The sequence below is a fragment of the Xenopus laevis genome, chromosome 6L, assembly GCF_017654675.1.
Source record: "Xenopus laevis strain J_2021 chromosome 6L, Xenopus_laevis_v10.1, whole genome shotgun sequence".
NCBI classification, from domain to species: domain Eukaryota; kingdom Metazoa; phylum Chordata; class Amphibia; order Anura; family Pipidae; genus Xenopus; species Xenopus laevis.
In genome coordinates this window covers 26,101,760-26,126,569 of record NC_054381.1, presented here as the reverse complement: position 1 = coordinate 26,126,569, position 24,810 = coordinate 26,101,760, and the positions used below count along the sequence as shown (strand labels likewise).

The window sequence follows — 24,810 nt, the reverse complement described above, 5'->3', positions numbered from 1 at the left end:
ATCATCTGAATGTATTTAGCAGCAGGCCCACTTATTCCAAATTAGAAACATATTGGAAATACAAGATCTCCTTCTCTTTAGTGAGCGTGAGTGCAGGAGAAATATCATTATAACGAACAGGATACGCAGATCATAAAAACAATAAACGCGCATATTGTAGAAGTGATAGAGGGCTAGTTGACCTTTAAATGAAGTTCTAGGCTTGGGGCACGGGACTGTGTTTTGGCTTCTTTCCACCCGAATATTCTCTGCAGCTGAATGTACTTCCATCAACTCACTGCCAGCGGAGAGAAGCTGAAACACAGCCTCCTGTGACTTTAGCATGATGTGCAGGTATGGGACCTGTTATCCAGAATGCTCGGGACCTGGGGTTTTCCAGATAACAGATCCTTTTGTAAATTGAATCTTCATACCTTACGTCTACTAGAAATTAATATAATAAACCCAATAGGCTGGTTTTGCTTCCAATAAGGATTAATTATATCTTAGTTTGGATCAAGTACAAGCTACTGTTTTATTATTACAGAGAAAAAGAAAATCATTTTTTTAAATTTGGATTATTTGGATAAAATGAAATCTATGGGAGACGGCGTTTCCATAATCCAGAGCTTCGTGCATAACGGTTTTCTGGATAACGGATCCACTTTACCCTAGTAACCTGGTAGTGATTTGAATGAGAGATTGGAAGATAAATAGGAGGGAGCCCAGATTGAAAGATAAATGTAACAATAAAATTGTAGCCTCTTAGCAATTCTTTTGAGTTGCTGGGGACAGTAACCTCAATGTGAAAATTGGGAAGAAGCAGAAGAGGTAATTAAAAGTACATTTAAAAAAAAAATTCATACCAATTGAAAAGTTGCTAAGAATAGGATAATCTGTAAATACTAAAAATGAACATAAAGATTTAAAATAATTATCATAGACACACATATAATATGACTGCCAGTGCCACCATATCATTGCACATGACCACACAAGAGGATATCATTGCCCATGAGTTTTGTGCATTATATACATGTGTACCTACTGTGAACCAAATGTAATTAAAAAAGCATAAGGGCAGGACTACACGGCCGATTTTGCAGCGATCCGACGCGCTGCGCAAAATCGCAGGCGTTACGTCGGATGCGACGGAAACAAGGTAAGTAATGGCAGTGTCGGATCGTGTCGCATTGTTGATGCAGCGCGCAGTGTCTGCATCCGACAGTCAAGTCGCGTCGCATCAACAATGCGACACGATGCGACAATTGAATTACTTACCTTGTTTCCGTCGCATCCGACGTTATGCCTGCGATTTTGCACAGCACGTCGGATCGCTGTGAAATCGCCCGTGTAGTCCTGCCCATAGACTGATATCAGTAGCTGCAAATGAACTGCAGTGGTGTGTGTGTTGTGCTTAAAGAACTAAAGCTTAACTAAAGAAGTAGCTAGAAATGTTGTACATTATGTTTTGTGCTTCTGTACCAGCCCAAGGCAACCACAGCCCTTTAGCAGTAAAGATCTGTGTCTCCAAAGATGCCCCAGTAGCTCCCCATCTTCATTTCTGCTGATTCACAATATACAGTACACATAGAATAGAAATGTCACAATATAAGGCTGATTAGTAATTAATACAGATAATTACTACATGGCAGCACAGAAACCAGTGCAATTAGCATCAGACTTTAATAACCAGCCCTGTAGCATCAGCTTATATTACAGACCAACCTCATTTTCTGCTGGATAATTAGTGACGAGCCCTAAGCTTAGCTTCTCAACAGCTGCTCAGAGCCCACTGAGCATGTGAGTGTCACAGACACTTTCCAAGATGGTGACCCCCTGTGACAAGTTTGATGTCCTGGATCATTGCTGCTATTGACAAGCTGAAACTTTAGGCTGGTGCAATAAATTCAGTATATAAAATATGCCATTTTTAGCCATATTCATTTTAAGAGTTTACATCTACTTTAATAAACCTGATCTGACACTCTGCCTCTCTGGAATGTCCAATGAGTAAGAATCCAGATCAGGTCAGATGCGCCTGATTTATATTGTGTTTGTATGTGCACAGGCAAAGAAGGCCCTGAAGAACATACTGCAGAAATGCACCCACCTGCCAGCGCTTGAGCCCTTGCTGCATGATGCACCAGCGAATATTCTGAAGCATGTGGTGGGACAGTTTAGCAAGGTAAGTCGTACACTCACATGCAATTGTCTGCATTCATTCTTGGTCTGATTATTTCTGATTATTTCACCAATGAGGTGGATATGATTTTATTGTACTGACACATATTGTTCATATGTTGAAATAAATTACATATTGTTATATTGTTCCAAGGGCCAAATGATCTGATCAGTGTCATATTTCCCACCTTAAGGAGGCCATATTAGTGAAAGCTCTTCTAATGTACGCAAGCTTTAGGCCTTTGGCGGCAAAAGGTCTCAAATATTTTGAGATTTATTATACCCCCCATGCTTGCTGCAAAAAAGCCTGAATTCGAAAACCCGGCATCTTGCACCTGTCGTGGTCCAGTATAAGTCAATGGCAGATGTTACAAATAACAAAAAAGGTGCAAAAAGCCAGTCTCTAGCACTGCGGCAGTATAATATTTATAAGATCAGTAGTAAAGCATAGATTAGAAGTATAATAAAGAAATGAAAAATACTCACAGTTCACCCCAGTGTATGGGTGCATATATACATTAGGGATGCACTGAACCCACTTTTTTGGATTTGGCCGAACCCCCGAATCCTTTGCAAAAGATTCGGCCGAATACCGAACCGAATCGAACCCTAATTTCATATGCAAATTAGGGGTGGAAAGAGGAAAACATTTTTAACTTCCTTGTTTTGTGACAAAAAGTCACGTGATTTCCCTCCCTACCCATAATTTACATATGCAAATTAGGATTCGGATCGGCCAGGCAGAAGGATTCGGCCGAATCCTGCTTAAAAAGGCCGAATCCTGGCCGAATGCCGTGCATCCCTAATATACATACAAAATCATTTTGTGAAAAAACTCACATCCATCTGCTATTCAGTGGCAGATATCCCTATCCCAAATTGAAGATATCGTGGTCTGCTCTGGGTTTAGTCTGATAATCCAAAAACGTTGGGGTTTACGGGCAATAACCCGAAAAAATTCAGATTCAGAAGTAAAGTCCGAAAAAATTCATATGATTCAAGTTTTATAACAATGTAAAATCATGGATGGGAGTTTGGTCGAACTTTCTTTATTAAAATAAAATTTATAAAATCATATTTTAATAAATAACCCCCTAGGTGTTAGAGCCAAGTTAATAATAAAAGGGATTGTTCACCTTTAAATTAAGTGTAAGCATAATTTAGTTATATAGGGATACAAATTTAAATTGCTCCTCCTTTTTTTTTATTATTTCCAGTTTTTGAATGATTTAGCTTTTTGCTCAACAGCTTTCCAGTTTGTAATTTCAGAAGCTATCTTGTCGCTAGGGTCCAAATTATTTAAAGTATTTTTGGCTGCTGGGGTCAGTGACCCACATTTCAGAACTGCACAAAAAAAAAGTCAGAAGAAGAAGGCAAGTAATTCAGAAACATCCAATCGTTCAAAAACAAAAAATTAAAATCAACAGAAAAGTTGCTAAGAACTGACTTTTCTATAACATACTAACTAAAGTTAACTTAATGATGAAATAACCCTTGAATGGGCCAAACATGGGAGGTCCAACTATTAGTTCACCTAAACGCAAATTTTGATGCCCGCATTCGTTTTGGCGTCAATTCTGATGATCGTATCAATTTTGACGCTGGAGTTAAAGTCAATGGTCGTCCGAATAATGTTGACGCACAAAGGTTTTGTCTTGAGCGACTTTTCTGATGTGCGCCGAAAATTTTTTGTACGTCAACGAATTTACACGGCACTTTCCTGAATTTATTCGCCGGCGGTGAATTCAGAAATTCGCCATGAATTCACACCTGGTGAATTTATTCACCCATCACTAACAATCATGGGTCAGGGCCCGCTTAAGTCATATAAAGGTTACAGAAAAATATTGGTATATCAGTCATTCAGCAAAATATCTAAGGCAGTAAATATGTTTTCAAACTGAGCTTTTGGGTGTATCTAGGAGAGCAATCAGGCATTTCCCCAAATCTTACCCTACCTGAGCCCTCCTACTACTTCTCCAAGACCCCACCCCCAGGAGTAACTCTTTACATGCCAGCGTATTTCTGCTGCAAATGTATCCCCCATTGACTGATTGAAATTGAACCCAGAAATGTAGAATATCTGGCAATAATACTCTGCAACACAAGCCAATGATCTACAGCACTTAAATTGTTAAACTGAACATCTCATTCCCTTAACTCTGTTGTTTATCCCAACATTGTTTGCTCCAGTATTCTACTTATTGGCATTTTTCACGTTCCCTTTATATGAGAGAAAAATGCAAATCCTATAGTCCTGGATGATGACAGCTGCATTTTATTTTGGATAAATATTGAGCTAATGAATGCATTTATAGAAGTATCAAATGTAATCGGCTGTGTCCTGCATTGCTGCTCAGCCCCACACTAAACCTTTTCGAATACTTTGTACTGGGCCTGGCCTTTATATAACAAAATACAAAACAGGCCCATAAAACCACAGGTAGGGTTATTTACAGGCTTTTCATAGGGCCTTTCCGTCTCCAGTTACCAGCAGATTTAGATGTAATAACTTGATTCTGTGCTTGTTTCCACAAAGACTGCAGTGTTAGGAAGTATTCAGTTAATGGCAGTGAAACCTGGCCGTCCTCTCAGAGATTTAAATACAAAGGCGCTTTACACGTGCGCGTTTAACACACAGAGAATGACAAAAATACTCTGCACATTGCCAGACGTGTTAAAAGGAATAAATAGGGGCCACTGGGGCCAGTTAGATGCAGCATTTTAGTATATGTGTGAGAAACACGTCATATTACTCCCCCAACAGCTTGTTATTGAAATAGTCCTGCAAATTCCTGCCCATTCTGATTCCTCAGCACCACATATAGGGGCAAATTCAGTAACCTCCGGAAATTCGCCAGCGCAACACTTCGCCAGGCGTAGATTTGCCAGGACAACGCTAATTCACTAAAATTCGAAGTTGCGTCCAGGGCGCAGAACGTTGGCGAAGTTTCGGTAGCGTTACTGTGGCAAGCGAAGCAAAGTTGCGCTAGCCTTGGCGAATTTGTATGCGGCGGGAAGTTAAAGTTGAATGGACGTATATGTTGCAGCAAATACATTACACTACACAAGCCCAGGGAACCTTAATGAAATAAAGTTGTTATATTGCCCTACACATGAGCCCAGTGTATAGTTTATGTGTCATATGTTAGGAAATGTAGGGGGGAAGCCGGTTACCCCCCAAAAAAAATTTGTGACAAATTACAAAGGGCCACAATGATTTCCATTCCCTTGGGGATTAACTGCCAGGAGTAGCCACATAAAGTATAGCTGTTGCCGCTCGTGGGGTACCTATAGAAAATATTTGCCCCACCCCTTCCTGTCTCAAGCCACGCCTCCCACCCCAAACCTTCAGCAATCAGCACCATACAAATACACTCTCAGTACGAGGGGGCACTACAGTAGGCAGTTGTGATGTCCTGCATAGGCCTGGCCTTAGTCAACATTATTCTGTAACACTAGCAGAGATTACATTAAAGGAGCTGTTCACCTTTAAGTTAACTGTTAGTATGATGTAGAGAGTGATATTCTGGTACAATTTGCAATTGTTTTTTATTTTTTATTATTTGTGATTTTTTTCCTCTTACTATTCAGCAGCTCTCCCGTTTGCAATTGCAGCAAGTGGGTTGCTAGGATCCAAATTACCCTAGCAACCATGTATTCATTTAAATAAAGTACAGGGATAGGAGTAGGAGAGGGCCTAAATAGACAGATGAGTAATAAAAAGTAGTAATTCTTTTTTAGATGGGGTCAGTGACCCCCATTTGAAAGCTGGAAAGAGTCAGAAGAAAAAGGCAAATAATTTAAAAACTATAAAAAATAAATAATGAAGACCAATTGAAAAGTTGCCTAGAAATGGACTTTGTATAACATATTAAAAGTTAACTTAAAGGTGAACCACCCCATTAAAGTAGTCTTTGCTGCATCTGAGAAGTTATTTGCATTTATTTCTATAATATATTGCTATAAAACCTATAGACAAACAAACTGCTTATATGATTGTATTTATGAAGATATAAACTATATTTACAGCTGTTATGGTGTTGCTTTCCCTGCAAATAATGCTAATCCTAAATAGACAGAGTGCATGAGAGGCCTGTGCATAACTGTTATTATATGTCCCGAATTATTATATGAATCCCTGGAGTTGGATGCTCATCTGTTTATGCTTAAGATGTGCTGGAGTTTAAGAGCCTCTCACTTGACTTCTAAATAAAAAGGCTCATTGTTCTTACACTTGCTAAACAAAATCAGTTTGGCTCTTAATGGGACCCACGCTCCATGCTTTATAATCATACGCATTTCCTTCTCACTTTATATTCTGTGTATTATACACTTCTCTCCTGTGCATTATTACACTGTTTACTCTGATCGGAGCTGGGTTTTGTGCATGTTCATCCCTTACATCTCCGAGGGCAAAGCTTTAGCCGCAGGATTTGCAGGTAAGTGGAAACGCTGGGACGGAACGCTCCCATTCTTTAATGAGGTACTGAGAGTTATAAACTGGGAATAATTGTAGGGCCGCTTTCATGCACACTCCACACAAGTGGAATGCTGCCCTGGGGCATTGCAGGCCGTGAAATCACTGCTTTAATAAAGAAGGATGGGATATTAAGGGGGTCTTTTTGTCTCGTTAGCTTACAGTATAGACCACAGCTGCCGAGTGCTTTAAATAGAACTCCAATTGAAAAAAATGGCTCCAATCCAATTTGGATGTGAGAGCGCATTGCTTTATGAGATACAGACATGCATCAGCGTTTTGGGTGGAATCTAAATAGTTCTCTTTTCTGGTATGTTATCTCCGCGTGCCAAACCTCCAGACTAGTAATATGTGTGTGGGGGGGGCAAGTGGTATCCCTAATTAATTTGCCTCAACCTGGGATTCTGTTTGTGCCCTATCTCAGTACCAGGATGTACTCGCAAACACAAAACTATATATATATATATATATATATATATATATATATATATATATATATATATATATATATATATATATATATATATATATATATATATATATGTATATACTATAACAAACATATATATATATGTATATGTATATATATATATATGTATATATATATATATATAGATAGATTCTCTGCAGTAATTTTTGTTTTTTTTGGACGGTAGCTTCTAAAAAGGACATGTCGATGACAATCCACACCCAGAAACATTAATTAATCCCAGGGCTTGGGAGGAATAATGGAGGCAACAATGTGGGATATGTGACATGTCTCTTGTGTTGCTGTACTTAATAAAAACGCAACATTGTCACACATTTAAATGGGATAGACGCAGTGCTGTCAAAAACCATGGTTCTGTTTTTCTTACAGTACACATTGGGGCTCATTTATAAACAGTGGGTACTTGGGCAGTAACCCGTAGCAACCAATCAGAGGTCTGCTTTCATTGCTCAACCTGCATCTGGCTGAAAAAAGCCACTCACTGATTGGTTGCTATGGGTTACTGCCCTGGTGCAAATTTGCCCTTTGTTTATAAATGAGCCCCACTGACTCCTCTGAGAAAATTGCTGGTAGACTGGGGGGAGCTGTGTAGTTACAATATAAAACATCCCTTTTTTCTCATCCACTCAAATTCATACAATACAAATTCCGCTTGATCAAAAATCCTTTCGGTTTAAATTTTTTGGACAATTCCAGTTTTTCCAAAATAATTTTATTGGATTTTTCATGTTAATTTATCAAAACATAGTTTTCTACACTGCAAATCTTTGGCAACATTAGTGAAATACGTAAGTCTTTAAAACTTACCAAGTAATAAAAATGATAATAAGAGGGTTATTTGTCAAAGATCAAGTTGGTGAGTTTTTTTTTTAACTTCAAATAAAATCATAACTCAAATGTTTGCTTATTTAGGAAAAAACTTGAATGTAAAAAAGTCAAATTAATGCAATTTGGGTGGGGACTCAAATACTTGAATTGATCAAGTTATCTACAAAAAAAAACTTGAATAGCTCAAATTGATCAAATTGACCCAAAGTTATGGCATATTGTGGACATCATATAATTATTATGCAGTTTTCATTTCAATATTGATTATTATTTCACCTTTAAAATTTTAATAAAACACCTTTGATCCTTTTTTAGATCCAACCACATAATTTTCTCCGCAAAGCCATGAAACTGATTCAGTTCTATTTGATCATTTATAATTAATTCCCATAGTTCAAACTCTGGGACCCCCCAAACCAGTGGATGGGGGACGGACTGGTAGGAAGACCAGTTAGGGCAAGTGCTTAATTATGGTCTTGGATATCACTGGATCTACGGGAGAACTACTATTTCATCATCTATTCACATATACTTAGAGGCCCCTTTATTAAAAGTCGAATTTTAGTGATGTTAACCACCCCTTCAAGTTATGAAGATCCAATTACAGAAAGATCCATTATCTGGAAAACCCCAGGTCCCAAGCATTCTGTATACTAGTTCCCATACCTGTATATATCCCTCTGCCCTAGTCTTGGTGCAATAAAGCAGTTCAGATGAGCCTTAACCTGAAGCATCTTTTGTGATTTTTGTTGATATCAGCACCAGATCTATTTTTCTCCATTAGGGTAAGGCCACACTGGGCGTTTTGGGGAGATTTGGTTGCCTCGTCTTTGCATCGACCAATCTCCCCAAACGCCTTCCCTCACTCTGCGCTAGCTAAAATGAAAAAAACGCTGGCGCTAATCACACGCGTGTGTGATTAGCGCCTGCGGTTTTTCATTTTAGACGACGTTTGGGGAGATTGGTCGCCGCAAAGACGAGGCGATTAGTTGCCAGGCAACCAAATCTCCCCAAAACGCCCAGTGTGGCCTTACCCTTAGACCAACAAAGAGTGAGGCAAGGGCGAGGCTGATCCTGAGTACATAGCCCAATGGATAGAGACCCTGTTTTCTTGTGCTCAGAGTTAAGTACAAACAGATTGGTCTGCGATAGTCTAAATGTGATTTTGGAGAGCAATAAAAGTCAAACAGATTTAGTGATAGGAGCAGCTGTAAAAGGCCAGCAATAGATAGGGAGATAAGTTACTCTAAGGTCATAAAGCTCTAATTGAGGCATTAAGCAATCAGCAGGGCTGTGTGAACTCCCAACCTTCCAGTCCATCACACAAAGTCCAGAGGGTGTTTTTTTATTTTTATTTTTTCCCCAGCCGTGAGCACAAAAGGGTTAACTAGAGTCCCACTTTGAGAGGAAAGTACTGGAGAGTGCAACATTCTTTCCTTGCTTAGGAATCGGCCAGTCTCAATGAAATATGTACATAGGAATGGGATAGAGTTGTGCAAACAGGTTCCCACTTATAACCAGACTGCAAGTTTTCCTAAACACAAAGCCTAAATAATCCATTGAAAATGAAGAAATCTGCTGCCCTCTTGCTGTACTTCTGTCTGCACTGGGCCAGGGTTCCCTGCCGTTAGTATATAAGAAGTACAAATATTTGCACAGGACACACTCCTGTTCCAGGGATACTAGAAGTGAGGTTCTGCAGCTGTTGGAAAGAACAACTCCCATGAGCCTCAGCCAGTAGAGAGGATTATATGGGATCAGCTGGAGGACAGTGATGAGGTGAGTGTGTTGCACCATACAGGGACACCACTAACTGTCAGCTTTCACACTTCCCCATGTCCTATTGACCTCTCGGGAATTTGTGAAACAGCAATTCAACTCAATGTGAACTCCAGTAAGTTAATCAATACCCACCCCCTGGCCCTCCTGTCTTGCACATCAAAGTTTACATTTGTCTAAACACCTATGTCATGTTTCCCACTATATACAGTTTAAATGACCAACATATAAGAAAATAGCCTTGTAACTCATAGTTACCGACAGCCTCAGTCATAACCGGTGATAGTGACATCACTTGCATCACATGATTCATTAAAAGTTAAAGTATTAAAAGGAACAAATGTAACTTCTTTTATATAAAAATAAAATCATCTTGGAGTTCCATGGTCTTTATTAAAGGCACTCGGCCATGACTTTGTGCCTGTATTTTCATTTAACTCTCCACTCACTCTAATTAGCCACATACAGTAGGGAGGAGATGATTCCTTGTACAGGTATGGGACCTGTTATCCAGAATGCTCGGGACCTGGGGATTTCCAGATAATGGATCTTTCTGTAATTTGGATCTTCATACCTTAAGTCTACTAGAAAATCATGTAAATATTAAATAAACCCAATAGGCTGGTTTTGCTTCTAATAAAGATTAATTAAATCTTAGTTGGGATCAAGCACAAGGTACTGTTTTATTATTACAGAGAAAAAGGTAATCATTTTTAAAAATTTGGATTATTTGGATAAAATAGGGTCTACGGGAGACAGCCTTTATAGTCTTTCGGAACTTTCAGGATAACGGGGTTCCGGATAACGGATCCCATACCTATATATCTTTTGTGCTGTATTTACTCATGAGGTGCTGAGCCATCAATTGCCAGTGTTGTTTATTTTTCTACCAGTGGCCATTGTATTGGGTATATGTTTGAAAGGGTGAAGGAAGATTATTGTTCATTTTAGGCATTTTTATAAAGAACCAACCATATGACAATACAGTAGAAGGATACACACAGACAGATTTCTTACAAATACTGGATACAATATAAAAGGAGAAGGGGGGGACATGATTTTTGACTCAATATCGTCAGGCAGGCCCATCGGCTGGCCCCATTCACGAGCCAAAAAGCTGCCGACTTGGTACTTAAGTAGGGTTGCCACCTTTTGCAAAAATGTTTTCTGTCTGGTGGGGGCGGGTACAAAAAGGGGCGTGGTGTGACGTCAAAGGGGCCGGTTTGTGATGCAAAGGGGCGGGGCCACGGCCAGGACAAAAACCGAAGGACAAGCTAAGTTTACAGGGGATTGGGTGCGGGCCGGGGGGTCTTTTTAAGGGTATTACAAATTTACCGCAGCTACATTGCCGGTAAATTTGTAATACCGGTCCCAGCCTTGGCAGGTGTTTTACCAGGCAGGCCGGTAAAATACCGGCCGGGTGGCAACCCTATACTTAAGAGACGTACAAATGACCACGTTATAAACAAAAAATCAATGGGGCATAAAAGTTGGAGGGTTGTAGCTGCCCCTTGGGCTGTTGGATATACAACTTTGCACTGTATAAGGATTGTTCAACTTAAAATTTGCAGTTAGTTTTCTTTTATTATTATTTGTGGTTTTTCAGTTATTTCACTTTTTAGTCAGTAGTTTGTAATTTCAGCAATCTGGTTGCTAGAGTCCTATTTACCCTAGCAAACGTGCATTAATTTGAATAAGACACTGGAATATGAATACGAGAGGTCTGAATCGAAAGATGTGTAATAAAAAGTAGCAATAACAATAAATGCAGGGCCTTACAGAGCATTTTGTTTTTTTAGATGGGGTCAGTGACCCCCATTTGAAAGCTGGAAAGAGTCAGAAGAAGAAGGCAAATAACTATAAAAAATTAGGGTCAATAGAAAATTAACAATTCTATAACATACTAAAAGTTCATTTAAAGATTAACCAGATTAATAAAAAAAAGGTTTCTACCATTGTAGTGAATTTGTCATTTCTCCTTTTAACCCTTGAGTGACTAAATTCACAGAATATATAGGTCTGTTGTCCTCCAGGGTTCACATTTTGGTCCTGAAAATTATATACAATTTTATATATATATATATATATATATATATATATATATATATATATATATATATATATATATATATATATATATATATATGTAGCACGATGGATCAGCACACACTGTTTTGAATGTGAAGTAATAGTGTTTATTTCAAGCAAAACAAATAAACCGAAACGTCGGATAAAAATGTGTTTTGCTTGAAATAAACACTATTACTTCACATTCAAAACAGTGTGTGCTGATCCATCGTGCTACATACATGCTTTATTGATCGTGCACTGCTGGCCACATCTGTTCAAGTGCTGGTACTGTGGGATTATATATATATATACACAACACTATCCACCTGGAGCACTCCAAAAATATGTCAAACACCTGGTTGCAGGTTATATAATATACATCCAAATAGCAAAGAAAGGACTGCTTGAGTTAGGAGCCGAAACGTTGAAATAAATATGATTTGATTTTTTCACCTTAAAAGACCTGGAGTGCGGTTTCTTTGCTATTTGGACATATATATATATATATATATATATATATATATATATATATATATATATATATATATATATACAATTAAACTAATACATGCTGAGAGTTTTTTATAATAACAGTGGTGCATTTAAATGTAATTTAATGTTTTCTTGTGGTGCAAGCAAATGAGTCAGTTAAGGGAATGCAGCCAGCTCAGCCCAGCTGTTTGTCAGTGACATATACTATGAGTCTTTGCACCATGGAATGGAATAATGTGTTCGGGTCACAGAAGATATGAATAAAATACATAAGGAGAAAAGAACTAAGAGTTGTTTATGAGACACACACAGTATATGAATCAGCCGGTACTTTCTTCCTTTGTGACAGAATATTTTTCATTTGCACCGGGGATATTGCAGTATATTCAGGATATACAGTATTCTCTCTGTTTATGAGGTTAGTTAAGCTCCAGCCATTTGCCTTATGAAATAGTCCAGGAGTCAGGGCTTCTAATATTTCACTCCTGACCGTGTGTCTCACCAGTTGGGAGATTTATCACTGTTATTTCCTATTTCTCCGCTCGTATTTATTATTGAGGCTTAGAGATGGTCACAGCACTGCCCTGGGAAAGTCATTTTTAAGCATCATTTGATATTCTGCATGGACACATGCCATTCTTTCCAGGAACATTCTAGGTCCGTTACATATAATAAAAGCTTATTATACAACCTGACCGCAAGGCTTGCTTAGTGCTTGCTTTTTATCACTCTTCTAAGTGTAGCACTGTACAATGTGTTCTGCTTTTTAGTAAAAATGCTGTTTTTTTAGACTCTTGTACATAAAATAAGAAAACTGTCCTTTTGTCGATTCTCTGTATTTTATTAAAGTGGACCCGTCACCCAGATACAGAAATCTGTATAATAAAAGTCCTTTTTAAATGAAACATGAAATCCAATTTCTATGTTTTATTAAAGCATTCATAGCTGTTGTAAACTCATTTAAAAATCTCAGCTGTCAATCAAATATTGTCTGTCCCTCCTCTATGCGGCATAGAGGCGGGGCAGGCAATTACTTTCACTTTCCATTCAGCACTTCCTAGATGTCTCTGCTCTCCCCACATTCCCCCAGTTCTTTTCACCATTTAATTGTGTAACCAGGGCATGGGGATGGACATCAGGTCCCCCATTCTGGTGCACAAACAAGATTCTGAGATGATACAAGGCTTGCCTTAATAACAGTGTCCACAAAATGGCTCCTGCCTGCTTGCTATAGTTATGAAATTCCAGACTGAAGGAAAAAAGATTCAAATAATTTATATAGTGTAATTTAAGTTCATTTTGCTTGACTAATGTGATAAAATAGGATTTTGCAATAATTTTTTTGGGTGACAGGTCCCCTTTAAATGTATTTGTAAATAACATTGCTTTAGAGATCAGCAAGCTATGGCTCTCTAGCATATTGCTACAGTATTACTCCAAGCATTATTCCCAGATGCTGAAATTTGTAATTCTGCAAGAGCTGAAGCCTAAGGCATAGCAAGCACTTTGGTGCCGACATCTACCTGTCCTGATCTACGTACATCAGACTGTGCACTTTGCATTCAGAAGTATTTGGAGCAGGTACAGGAGTCTTTGTCCATCACTGTTCTTTGGTAAAGGACAGCAGCCATCCTAATCCCCCACCTATGTCATTACTACATAGAGTACTGATACCTGCATCACTGTGTAAGTGACAGATAATGCAATTTAGTAACCAAAACACTGTGTGAGACCTGTGTTTGATTTCTGCCGTCACCATGTCCCTTCCTGTGCTTCTTGTACCGACCTTAGATTGTAAGTTCTGCAAATCAGCAATAAACATAAATTGTTTTGATGTAAATTAAATGGAGGCATAATTTGACAGTAGAACCTCAGAAACACCTTAGCAGTGTGTTGGGAGTTTCCTTAAATGAGAAGGATCTAGGGGTCTTTGTAGATAATACGTTGTCTAATTCTGGGCAGTGTCATTCTGTGGCTACTAAAGCAAATAAAGTTCTGTCTTGCATAAAAAAGGGCATTAACTCAAGGGATGAAAACATAATTATGCCTCATTATAGGTCCCTGGTAAGGCCTCATCTGGAGTATGCAGTGCAGTTTTGGACTCCAGTCCTTAAGAGGGATATAAATGAGCTGGAGAGAGTGCAGAGACTAAGTGCAACTAAATTGGTTAGAGGGACGGAAGACTTAAATTATGAGGGGAGACTGTCAAGGTTGGGGTTGTTTTCTCTGGAAAAAAGGCGCTTGCGAGGGGACATGATTAGACTTTACAAATACATTAGAGGACATTATAGACAAATAGCAGGGGACCTTTTTACCCATAAAGTGGATCACCGTACCAGAGGCCACCCCTTTAGACTAGAAGAAAAGAACTTTCATTTGAAGCAACGTAGGGGGTTCTTCACAGTCAGGACAGTGAGGTTGTGGAATGCACTGCCGGGTGATGTTGTGATTGCTGATTCAGTTAATGCCTTTAAGAATGGCTTGGATGATTTCTTGGACAGACATAATATCAAAGGCTATTGTGATACTAAGCTCTATAGTTAGTATAGATATGGGTATATAGAATTTAATTAAAAGTAGGGAGGGGTGTGTGTATGGATGCTGGGTTTTCATTTGGAGGGGTTGAACTTGATGGGCTTTTTTCAACCCAAATTAACTATTTAACTATGTAACACCTGGGAAGACAAGAGGGGAAAGCGAGTTAAACACATGGGATGGGGGTGGTGGAAGAAGGATAATGTAAGGCATATGGGAGTCTAAAACAAAGAAAAAATGGGATAAGGGTGAATAAAATAAGAGCCTGTTAGCTCAGATGAGGGAAGACAAACATTTAAACCAAGGAAAGAATAGTAATAACAAGTAGTTACTACAGGAATATGAGCAATAACACAAAGTCCTTACAATACACATACAGTAGAACCCTCATTTTATGTTTTTCAGTAGACCAGAAAAAATGGTGTAAAATTCCAGGAAAATGTAAAATCAGGGAAATGTATTTTGCATAATATGTGTGTGTATACAGTATATACACGTTTTTGTTTTTTCTATTTTATAGTGAATAATGTAAAGAGCAAGTGCTTTTATACAGGTCATGGAACTCCAAGGTAACTTCTAATTCAAACAGGGGGTACACTATAACTAAAGACAACACTAGGCACTATTTATATGGATATCATTTACAGGACATTCATGGCTCCTGTGTATTATAGAGCAGCGGTCCCCAACCTTTTTTGGGCCGGGGGAGGGGGTCGTGAGGGGTCGTCGTCCAACTCAGGAGCGCCACGTTAATTGTCCCCTAGGCTCGACGGCCCAGTTCAAGACTGTACTGGGCCGCGTCCCGGGATAGAGTATATATAAAAATATATCTCAGATTTTTTATATGGGTTGGTGGAATGGGGTCATTTTGCATATTGGCTGGTAAATATACAGGGGCTGAAGAATTCTGTGTATAGTGATGCATGTAATTAGCATTGTTTTTTGTGGGTCATTTACAACTCACGCCGCTGTCTGGCTCAGTAAAATGAATGGAGCTGATTTAGTGAAGTGTGTAAGTGCGCCAATGTATTATTCGCCAGATCTGAAGGAATTCACCTCAGCTGAACTGTTCTGAGACGAGGAACGACTCCTGTACTGAGGGGCATCATTCCCCCACAAAAAAAAAAGAGATGAATAATTTGATGGTGTGAATGTAGGCAGAGAATAAATGGCAAACAATAAATGAATGCCAGTGTGCTAGTGAGGTCAGGCTTTTGCTCAGATCCATCCTATTTAACTTTGACTTTTCCACAGCAGTGGATATAAGAAAAACTTGGTGTGTCACCCATAGTTCCAACAATATCTAGCACCACAACTAACTCCTCACCTTCCTGATGGGCTCCCAGGAGAATGTAGGAAAGCAAATAATCGTTCTCTTGAGATCTCATCCTATTCCACCAGACACGGCCCCCACACAATACAGGTATAGGACCTGTTATCCGCAATGTTCGGGACTTGGGGTTTTCCGGATAACTGATCTTTCTGTAATCTGGATCTTCATACCTTAAAGGGCATGTAAAGTCTAAAATAGAATAAGGCTAGAAATGCTGTATTTTGTATACTAAATATAAACATGAACTTACTGTACCACAAACCTAATCAAACAAATGATTTATGCTTTCAAAGTTGGCTACAGGGAGTCACCATCTTGTAACTTTGTTAAACATCTTTGCAAGACTAAGACTGTGCACATGCTCAGTGTGGTCTGGGCTGCTTAGGGATCGTCATAAACAAAGCTGCTTGAGTTTTGCATGGCTGGGAAGTAAGGCGGGGGCTCCCCCTGCTGTTCATAAGTATGATTGTTTCCCTGCTCAGCAGTTAGGGACTGTCTGACAATTCCTATCCACAGCAGTAAATGAAGGGAGAATTTCACTGCATACAGTCAGGTTTCTTAAAAAAACGGTACAAATTTTTTAATTAAAGTATATTGGAGATATGTTTCTTTTTCATTAAAGAAAGTAAAATGGGATTTTATTTTTTTGACTTTACATGCCCTTTTAATTCTACTAAAAAATCATGTAAACATTAAATAAACCAAATAGGCTGGTTTTGCCTCCAATAAGGATTAATTATATCTTAGTTGGCATCAAGTACAAGCTACTGTTTTATTATTACAGAGAAAAAGGAAATATTTTAAAAAAAAAATTGGATTATTTGGATAAAATGGAGTCTATGGGAGACAGCCTTTCCGTAATTTGGAGCTTTCTGGATAATGGGTGTCCGGATAACGGATCCTATACATGTACTATTTTATTCAACTTTATTTTTCATGAAATAAACAGGATTTGCTTGGCTTACAGACTGGGGAAGTCATTCCTCCTGTGTCTCCTCAGTGAATGTAGCTCAGTGGGGAGGCCATTTAGATGGATATTGCTGTGATCATGGTGGACTGAGGATTATCAGTGTTGAGGAACAATTTAGTTTGGTCACTTGGAAGTGAAGGGGAGTCGTAGCTGGGGGGCTAGTTACATAGTTACATAGTTAAATTGGGTTGAAAAAAGACAAAGTCCATCAAGGTCAACCCCTCCAAATGAAAACCCAGCATCCATACACACACCCCTCCCTACTTTTAATTAAATTCTATATACCCATATCTATACTAACTATAGAGCTTAGTATCACAATAGCCTTTGATATTATGTCTGTCCAAGAAATCATCCAAGCCATTCTTATAGTCATTAACTGAATCAGCATCACAACATCACCCGGCAGTGCATTCCACAACCTCACTGTCCTGACTGTGAAGAACCCTCTACGTTGCTTCAAATGAAAGTTCTTTTCTTCTAGTCTAAAGGAGTGGCCTCTGGTACGGTGATCCACTTTATGGGTAAAAAGGTCCCCTGCTATTTGTCTATAATGTCCTCTAATGTACTTGTAAAGTCTAATCATGTCCCCTCGCAAGCGCCTTTTTCCATATGAAACAACCCCAACCTTGAAAATATACCCTCATAATTTAAGTCTTCCATCCCTCTAACCAATTTAGTTGCACTTAGTCTCTGCACTCTCTCCAGCTCATTTATATCCCTCTTAAGGACTGGAGTCCAAAACTGAACTGCATACTCCAGATGAGGCCTCACCAGGGACCTATAAAGAGGCAGAATTATGTTTTCATCCCTTGAGTTAATGCCCTTTTTTATGCAAGACAGAACTTTATTTGCTTTAGTAGCCACAGAATGACACTGCTTACAGTCAGGAAAGGGCTACTTTGCACTGTGTGTGTCTGCTGTTGCTTTATTACACGTCTGAATGACACACAAATTAGGGGAGGGATTGGGTTGCCAATATGCTCAGCCTTGTGAATACAGTGCAACTGAATAGAGCTGGAAAAGCATCTGTCTGAGGGTGCTCAGTACGTCTGGACTGGGAGTCAAAATAGGTCCTGGTATTTCAAGTACACAGAAGCCTTAACAGCTCCCAGCAGCCCAATAATAGTGACTGTCTATGGCAACTTACAGCAGCCCCTCTGGCATTTGCCAGAACGCACATATTGCCAGTCCAGGTCTGATGGGCAGGGTGCAAAGAACATGGCTGCTTGTGCTTTTTGCATTTTCCATCTTGTCTTGCTATTCATACATGTCCCCTATAATAGTTTCCTCATATAATAAGTTACCCAAGTCCCAAGTGTTACTATGTAAGCAAAGAGTTAACTAATACTCAGGTTATATTCTCTGTTCCCCCGGCTGTGCTTCAGTCTCATTGGCTGCTCTTCTATTGGCTGTTGGCTACATTTCCAGCCTCTTTGTACATAAAGCTTTGCCACCTCTCAAACATAATGATACAAACACAAATCATTTAGTGCCAGTCTGGCTTAGTTTTCACTTCGGCAGCTCCCACATAATCAGCCACTTCTAATAATCCCTTCTGTACATGATCTGTAATGGGGCTGCTGTATTCTCTCAGCTTAGAGCTTCACATTTTCATGCATTTCAAAAACACCAATTGCTTTTTTTGCCCCGCCTCAATTTATCAGTCTAACTTCACTCCATAGCTAAATCAGTTATTTCGCTTTTTATTCAGCAGCTCTACAGTTTCAGCAATCTGGTTGCTAGGGTCCAAATCACACTAGCAACCTTGCATTGAATTGAATAAGAGACTGTGATATGAATAGGAGAGGCCTGAATAGAAAGATGAGTAATAAAAAGTAGCAATAACAATACATTTGTAGCCTTAGGGCTCTTACACACGGCCATTTTTGCCTGCGCTCCCCTGCGTTTTCTTCCGTTTAGCCGGAGGGGAGCGCAGGAGTAAACGCAGTCAATTATTTTGATGGGGCTGTACTCATACACACGCATGTAAGCGCCAAACGCAGGTTGAGACGAGGCATTTTGCATTTCACCTGCGTTCAGCGCATACATGCGTCTGTGTGAGTACAGCCCCCTTCAAAATAATTGACTGCGTCTACTCCTGCGCTCCCCTGCGGCTGAATGGAAGAAAGCGCAACACAGGGGAGCGCAGGCAAAAATGGCCGTGTATAAGAGCCCTTGCAGTGCTTTCCAAAGCTGTTAGTTATTTAATGTTTAAATGCCAGTGATTAACCATTAGCACAGCATGATACACTGATGGAATGGGGACAGGAATTCATTTGGCAAGCTAGGATTTTCTCTTTGTTGAAAACAATATTTATCATCTTATATATGCTTCTAGTAAATCCATCTAAGACCCTACTATAAAGGTAGATGTCAGAGGTCAGGATTTTAGCAGGGAAACCTAAAGGGCACCCATGGGCCCAAGCTGCCTGTCCTTTATGGCACAAATTTGTTGGAGGGATGTGATAAAGTTGTTGGGCTGCAATAAATCCAAAGATGCAGGGAATCCTTACGTTTTGGATTAGGCCACATAATGAATTTTTCACAAAACTTGGCTGAGTACCAAACTGAATCCTAATCTGAGCCACAATGTTTGAGAAAAATCAACAAAACTGAAATAAAACCTGTTGCCGATACTTCAAAATGACACAGCGTTAAAGGTTGGGATTTGATATGGCTGAATACATTGTGGCTGATTTATTCATGTTTTGTATATTGTATATTCCCGTCCCTGTCTCTCTCTCCAGGAAAGTTCCATGTTTCTGTATGTACTGGCACCTCATGCCAAATCAGTTTGCTTGTTGTATTGACTGCAGTGAAACACTTGTGCACTTGAGTTCTACTGACTGATCCACTGAGAATAAGGGTTTCATCATTTGATTTCTCTGTAGGTTCTTCCGCATGACAGCAAAGCAAGGCGACTATTTGTCACAAGTGGGGGGCTGAAAAAGATTCAAGAGATTGTGGCCGATACCGGCTCTCCCCTCCAGGAATACATCAACACCATCAACAACTGCTTTCCTGAAGAGATTGTCAGGTAATCACACCTGCGTGCAGTGTCGGACTGGGACACCAGGGGCCCACCAAAAACCCTTGTACCAGGGGCCCACCAAAAAACCTTAGACCAGGGGCCTACCAAAAAATCCTTGGCGCAGGGGCCACCGAAAATCCCTTAGACCAGGGACCCACCAAAAACATTAGACCAGGGGCCCACCCAAAAACCTTCGACCAGGGGCCCACTCTCAGTACTATTATTTTCTTCCTCTCCTCACTCAACCTCTATTCTCCTAGTCTCTTTTCTTTACATACTATAATCTATTATTCCACCTGTTTAGCCTCTTTGTTCTCATAGAAATAGGGAATGGCCATGAAATAAGCCAAATGTTTAGCAGCATGAGGGGCCACTGACACCTGGGCCCACCGGGAGTTTTCCTGGTATCCCTGTGGGCCAGTCCGACACTGCCTGTGTATATACACGTACATGTCACCAGCAATGGACTTTCACAAAAGTTATTACAAGATCCGAATATAAAAGGTATGAACTGAAAAAAAGTCCAGAAAAAAATACGAATATCTCTAAAACCTCTAAAAATGTGATGTTTTTAGATAATCAGCAAATTCTTTGCATTGACTTCTTTATGACCTCGACATTTTTAAAGAGAAAAAAAAGAAATTCAGAGCAGAAATACAATTTGTAAAAAAAAAAAAAAGAAAGAAAGAAAGAAATCGAAATGTTTTTAAATCGGAGCTCAGTGCAGCGAGGGCGAGACTGGCCCCATTATCATTAATGCACAGCCCTAGATGCACCTCGTGTTTGTATAAATAGACACAGCTCATAGTCAGGATGTGGGGAACTGCCTGAGAAGAGGGGAGCAAATATATCAATCCTTCTGGGGAAAGATGTGTGAGCTGCAGGGCTGGGCACAATTGTGTAGTACTGAATATGGACTTGTATAGACGCTTCATTTCAATCTGTCTCTCTACAATTCCCCAGGGTGTAAGGGGTTAATATCTCTGGCCTCCCCTCACCACCAGTGAATAAGGGAACTGCACATAATTCTCTAAAGAGGCAGCAATGAGATACTTTCCTTGCATTTCAATTTGCTGTCACTTCATATGATGTTCTAATGAGCAGAAGGGAATAATGAATGCAGGAGGCAGGGTCATCAGCATCAGGGGGAACCAGCAGTGCAGCAGAGCGTCGGCTCCTCTTCAATCGCCATGAGGATATTCTGAAGAAGGTCAGATGTAACAGTGGGCTGAATATGAGGCAAGATTTGTCTGGTTGCTCAGAACAGTGACCCTAGTAACCAAACAGTGGATTCCCAACTCCGTGTGTTGTTTCATTCTTGTTCTGTAATTAAAAGCTTTCTCTCTTTTTTCCCTCCTTAGATACTATTCTCCTGGATATTCCCAGTCACTGCTGGAGAGGGTGGATCACTACCAGCCCGTTATTTAACTCAGTTCCCTGTTTATATCATTATTACTGGTGCTCTCTTGCTTTGCTATTAATAAAGAAATATTTCCCTAAATGTCTGTTCCCGCTGGTTATTGCGTCTTCTTCATCTTTTGTTTCACATCAAATCCACTTTTTTATGTTTTTGTACAAAAATGTCCCAGAAAGGCTCAATGTGGAATGTAATGATTCTGATAAAATGTTCATTTAAATTGCAGCTAATGAAGCAGCACCTTCCTTCTCTTCTGATGGGAAGAAGATTTAGTGTTTCTCTGTCAACTTCAGAAGCCCTTGTCCATTATAAGGTTCTACTGTCATACACAGGGATTGGCTTGTTTCATTATGAGATCAGGAATCATTTACTCATTAAGTTGCAGGAGCAGAGCTGATAGAAGTAGCAAGTGGCTTATTACACACTGAATTCTCTGACACTGTATTGCACATATCACATATACAATAGCTCCCCCAGGTGCATGCACTTACATTGGTCTTGTTAATGGTTTTGTTTTTATTGGCATTATTGAAAATATACTTCGAAATAACTTGTTTATTTTCCCTTTAACATACCTCCCAACATTTTGGAAATAGAAAGAGGGACGAAGAATTTTTGGCCATGCCCATTTTGTGGCCACACCCCCCAATTATCATGTTCATTTTTTTTCATCAACCATGTTAATTTTACAAAACATATTTCCGTGGTTTTACTAATGAAGGTGAATTGCCCTTTAAGCTGTGAGTCTAACTTTTACCAAGAGACCTGTTATATTGTTACAATTACTTATTTGCTTATCTAGAAATTGTTACAAAAGTATCTTATTTTCTGCTGTGGCTGTTCTGGGCTCTCTGCCAAAAGCCAGTTAAGTTAGAAAAATTTCGTTTTTCTGGCTGTTCAGTGCAGAGAAAAACAGGACTTTCCAGTACAAATGATGCGGGTTGAGCTGTCAAAAGAGGGACTGTCCCTCTAAAAACGGGACAGTTGGGAGGCATGCCTTTAAGACTCACCTGTACCTGTAAATAAGGTATCACTTTACCAACTAGCGCCAGACTCCAATGGATCGATAGGTCTCATGTTTGCAACAAACAACCCTCTGCTTTGCTTTTTAGACAAGTCCTTTATCCCCATAATGACCCAGTTATCTGACCACACTTGGGTGCCTCTGCCATGGAGCCATTGATAACGTTTTTATTGGTACTAGCACCCACCCTGGTCTGTCTATATCAGGGGTCCTCAACTTTTTTTAACCATGAGTCACATTCAAATGTAAAAAGAGTTGGGGAGCAACACAAGCATGATAATGTCCCTTGTGGTGCCAAATAAGGGCTGTGATTGGCTATTTGGTAGCCCCTATGTGGACTGGCAGCCTACAGGAGCTTCTGCTTGGCAGTACATGGGGTTTTTATACAATTAATTGGGAGCAACATCCCAGTGGCCACGAGCCACTGGTTGGGGATCACTGCTCTATATCAATAACTCAAACAGTATTGTGTGCACCAGTGATTTCCAGCTCTTTTTATATACAGGTATAGGATCCGTTATCCAGAAAGCACCAAATTATGGGAAGGCTGTCTCCCATAGACTCCATTATATCCAAATAATCCACACTTTTCAAAATGATTTATTTTTTCTCTGTAATAATAAAACAGTACCTTGTACTTGATCCAAACAAAGCAAAACCAGCCTATTGGGTTTATTTAATGTTTACATGATTTTCTGTGAAGATCCAAATTACGGAAAGATCCATAATCGTAAAACCCAGGTCCTTTACCGGTATGGGATCTGTTATCCGGAAACCCATCATCGAGAGATCTTCAAATAATCCAAAAAAGTCATTCCTTTTTCTCTGTAATAATAAAACAGTAGCTTGTACTTGATCCCAACTAAGATATAATTAATCCTTATTGGATGCAATACAATCCTATTGGGGTTTTTTTAATGTTTACATGATTTTTTAGTAGAGTTAAGGTATGAATATCCAAATTATATGTTATGCAGATCCCAAACATTCTGGATAACAGGTCCCATACCTATAGTAAGCCTTTTATTATTGGGGCCAAATTATAATAAAAAGGATCATCCAAAAAGATCAGTCTGTAGTGGGGATGACAGTGTCTTATATCTGTGACCTTGTAATGACTAAACAGCCTACAGGGGGCAGCCTTCTCATTATAGCCTTTCAAATGGCAAATACTACTATTCCCTTATAACGGGGCTCATTTATAAACACTGGGCAAATATTCATGTCAACCAATCATATGTAATACATGTCAACCAATCATATGTTTGCTTTCATTTTTCAACCCACAGCTGCCTGTAAATGCCTCTCACTGACTGGTTGCTATGGGTTACTGCCCAGGTGCAAATTTACCCAGTTTTGTTCATAAATGAGCTCCTAAATCTTTACTTATTTAGTAGAAATGCCATTTCTTTCTACCGTTTTTATGCAAAACCCAACATCCATTCAAAAGAGTATCGGAAGTGTCTGTATTATGTTCATTGATTTCTTCTTCTTATTATTGATGGTAATTGGCTAATGATGATACAAATCAAAAATACAGTTATGTTTCCCACCCAGAGGAGAGTGGTGCTCAGTCGCCTGTTCCCATGCCTTGTGATCAGCAGCCACATTGCACACATCCTTTACATGCTTCAGACACACGTGTTGGGATCCTCAGCCCATGGAAAGACTTTAGAGGACATCACGCTAATCAGTTATGCCTTCAGTAAACAATAAATCATGTACGTGCCGAGGGTTTTAGTGTAGGACCAGGACTGCAATTTCACTGAGCTCCTAGTATTAGAGGGGACGTTGGGGGAATACTTGAAAGAAGGAATAGAGAAGATATTAAATTGAGGAACAATTGTTAAGATTATTTCAGGCATGTCTGTCCTGCAGCTACTGTTGAAATGCAACTCCCAGAATTCCATATACGCTGCTGGAGGATGCTGAGAGCTGTAGTACAACAAAGCTGAAGGGTTTCCAGGTTGGACATCACTGAAATATAATTCCAGCCACCCACCCACCCAAACTGGGGCCCTAGTGCCCTCTAAGGGCTCTTACACACGGACGTTTTTACCTGCATTGCACTTTCTTCCATTCAGCCGCAGGGGAGCGCAGTCAATTATTTTGAAGGGGGCTGTACTCACACAGACGCATGTATGCGGCAAACGCAGGTTGGGACGCAGCATGTTGCATTTCACCTGCATTTGGCG

The 24,810-nt window shown here is 39.6% G+C and overlaps 1 protein-coding gene across 1 annotated transcript in view; it reads left to right on the top strand.

Annotated features, from left to right (window-relative positions):
• spag6.L (sperm associated antigen 6 L homeolog) overlaps nt 1–21,675 on the top strand; it is a 101,077-nt gene extending 79,402 nt beyond the window's left edge. The window contains 3 exon segments of the mRNA NM_001096217.1: nt 2,051–2,167; nt 20,035–20,180; nt 21,536–21,675. Coding sequence (NP_001089686.1) covers nt 2,051–2,167; nt 20,035–20,180; nt 21,536–21,602 — 330 coding nt within the window. The 3' untranslated portion in view covers nt 21,603–21,675.
• The last annotated feature ends 3,135 nt before the right edge of the window (nt 21,676–24,810 follow it).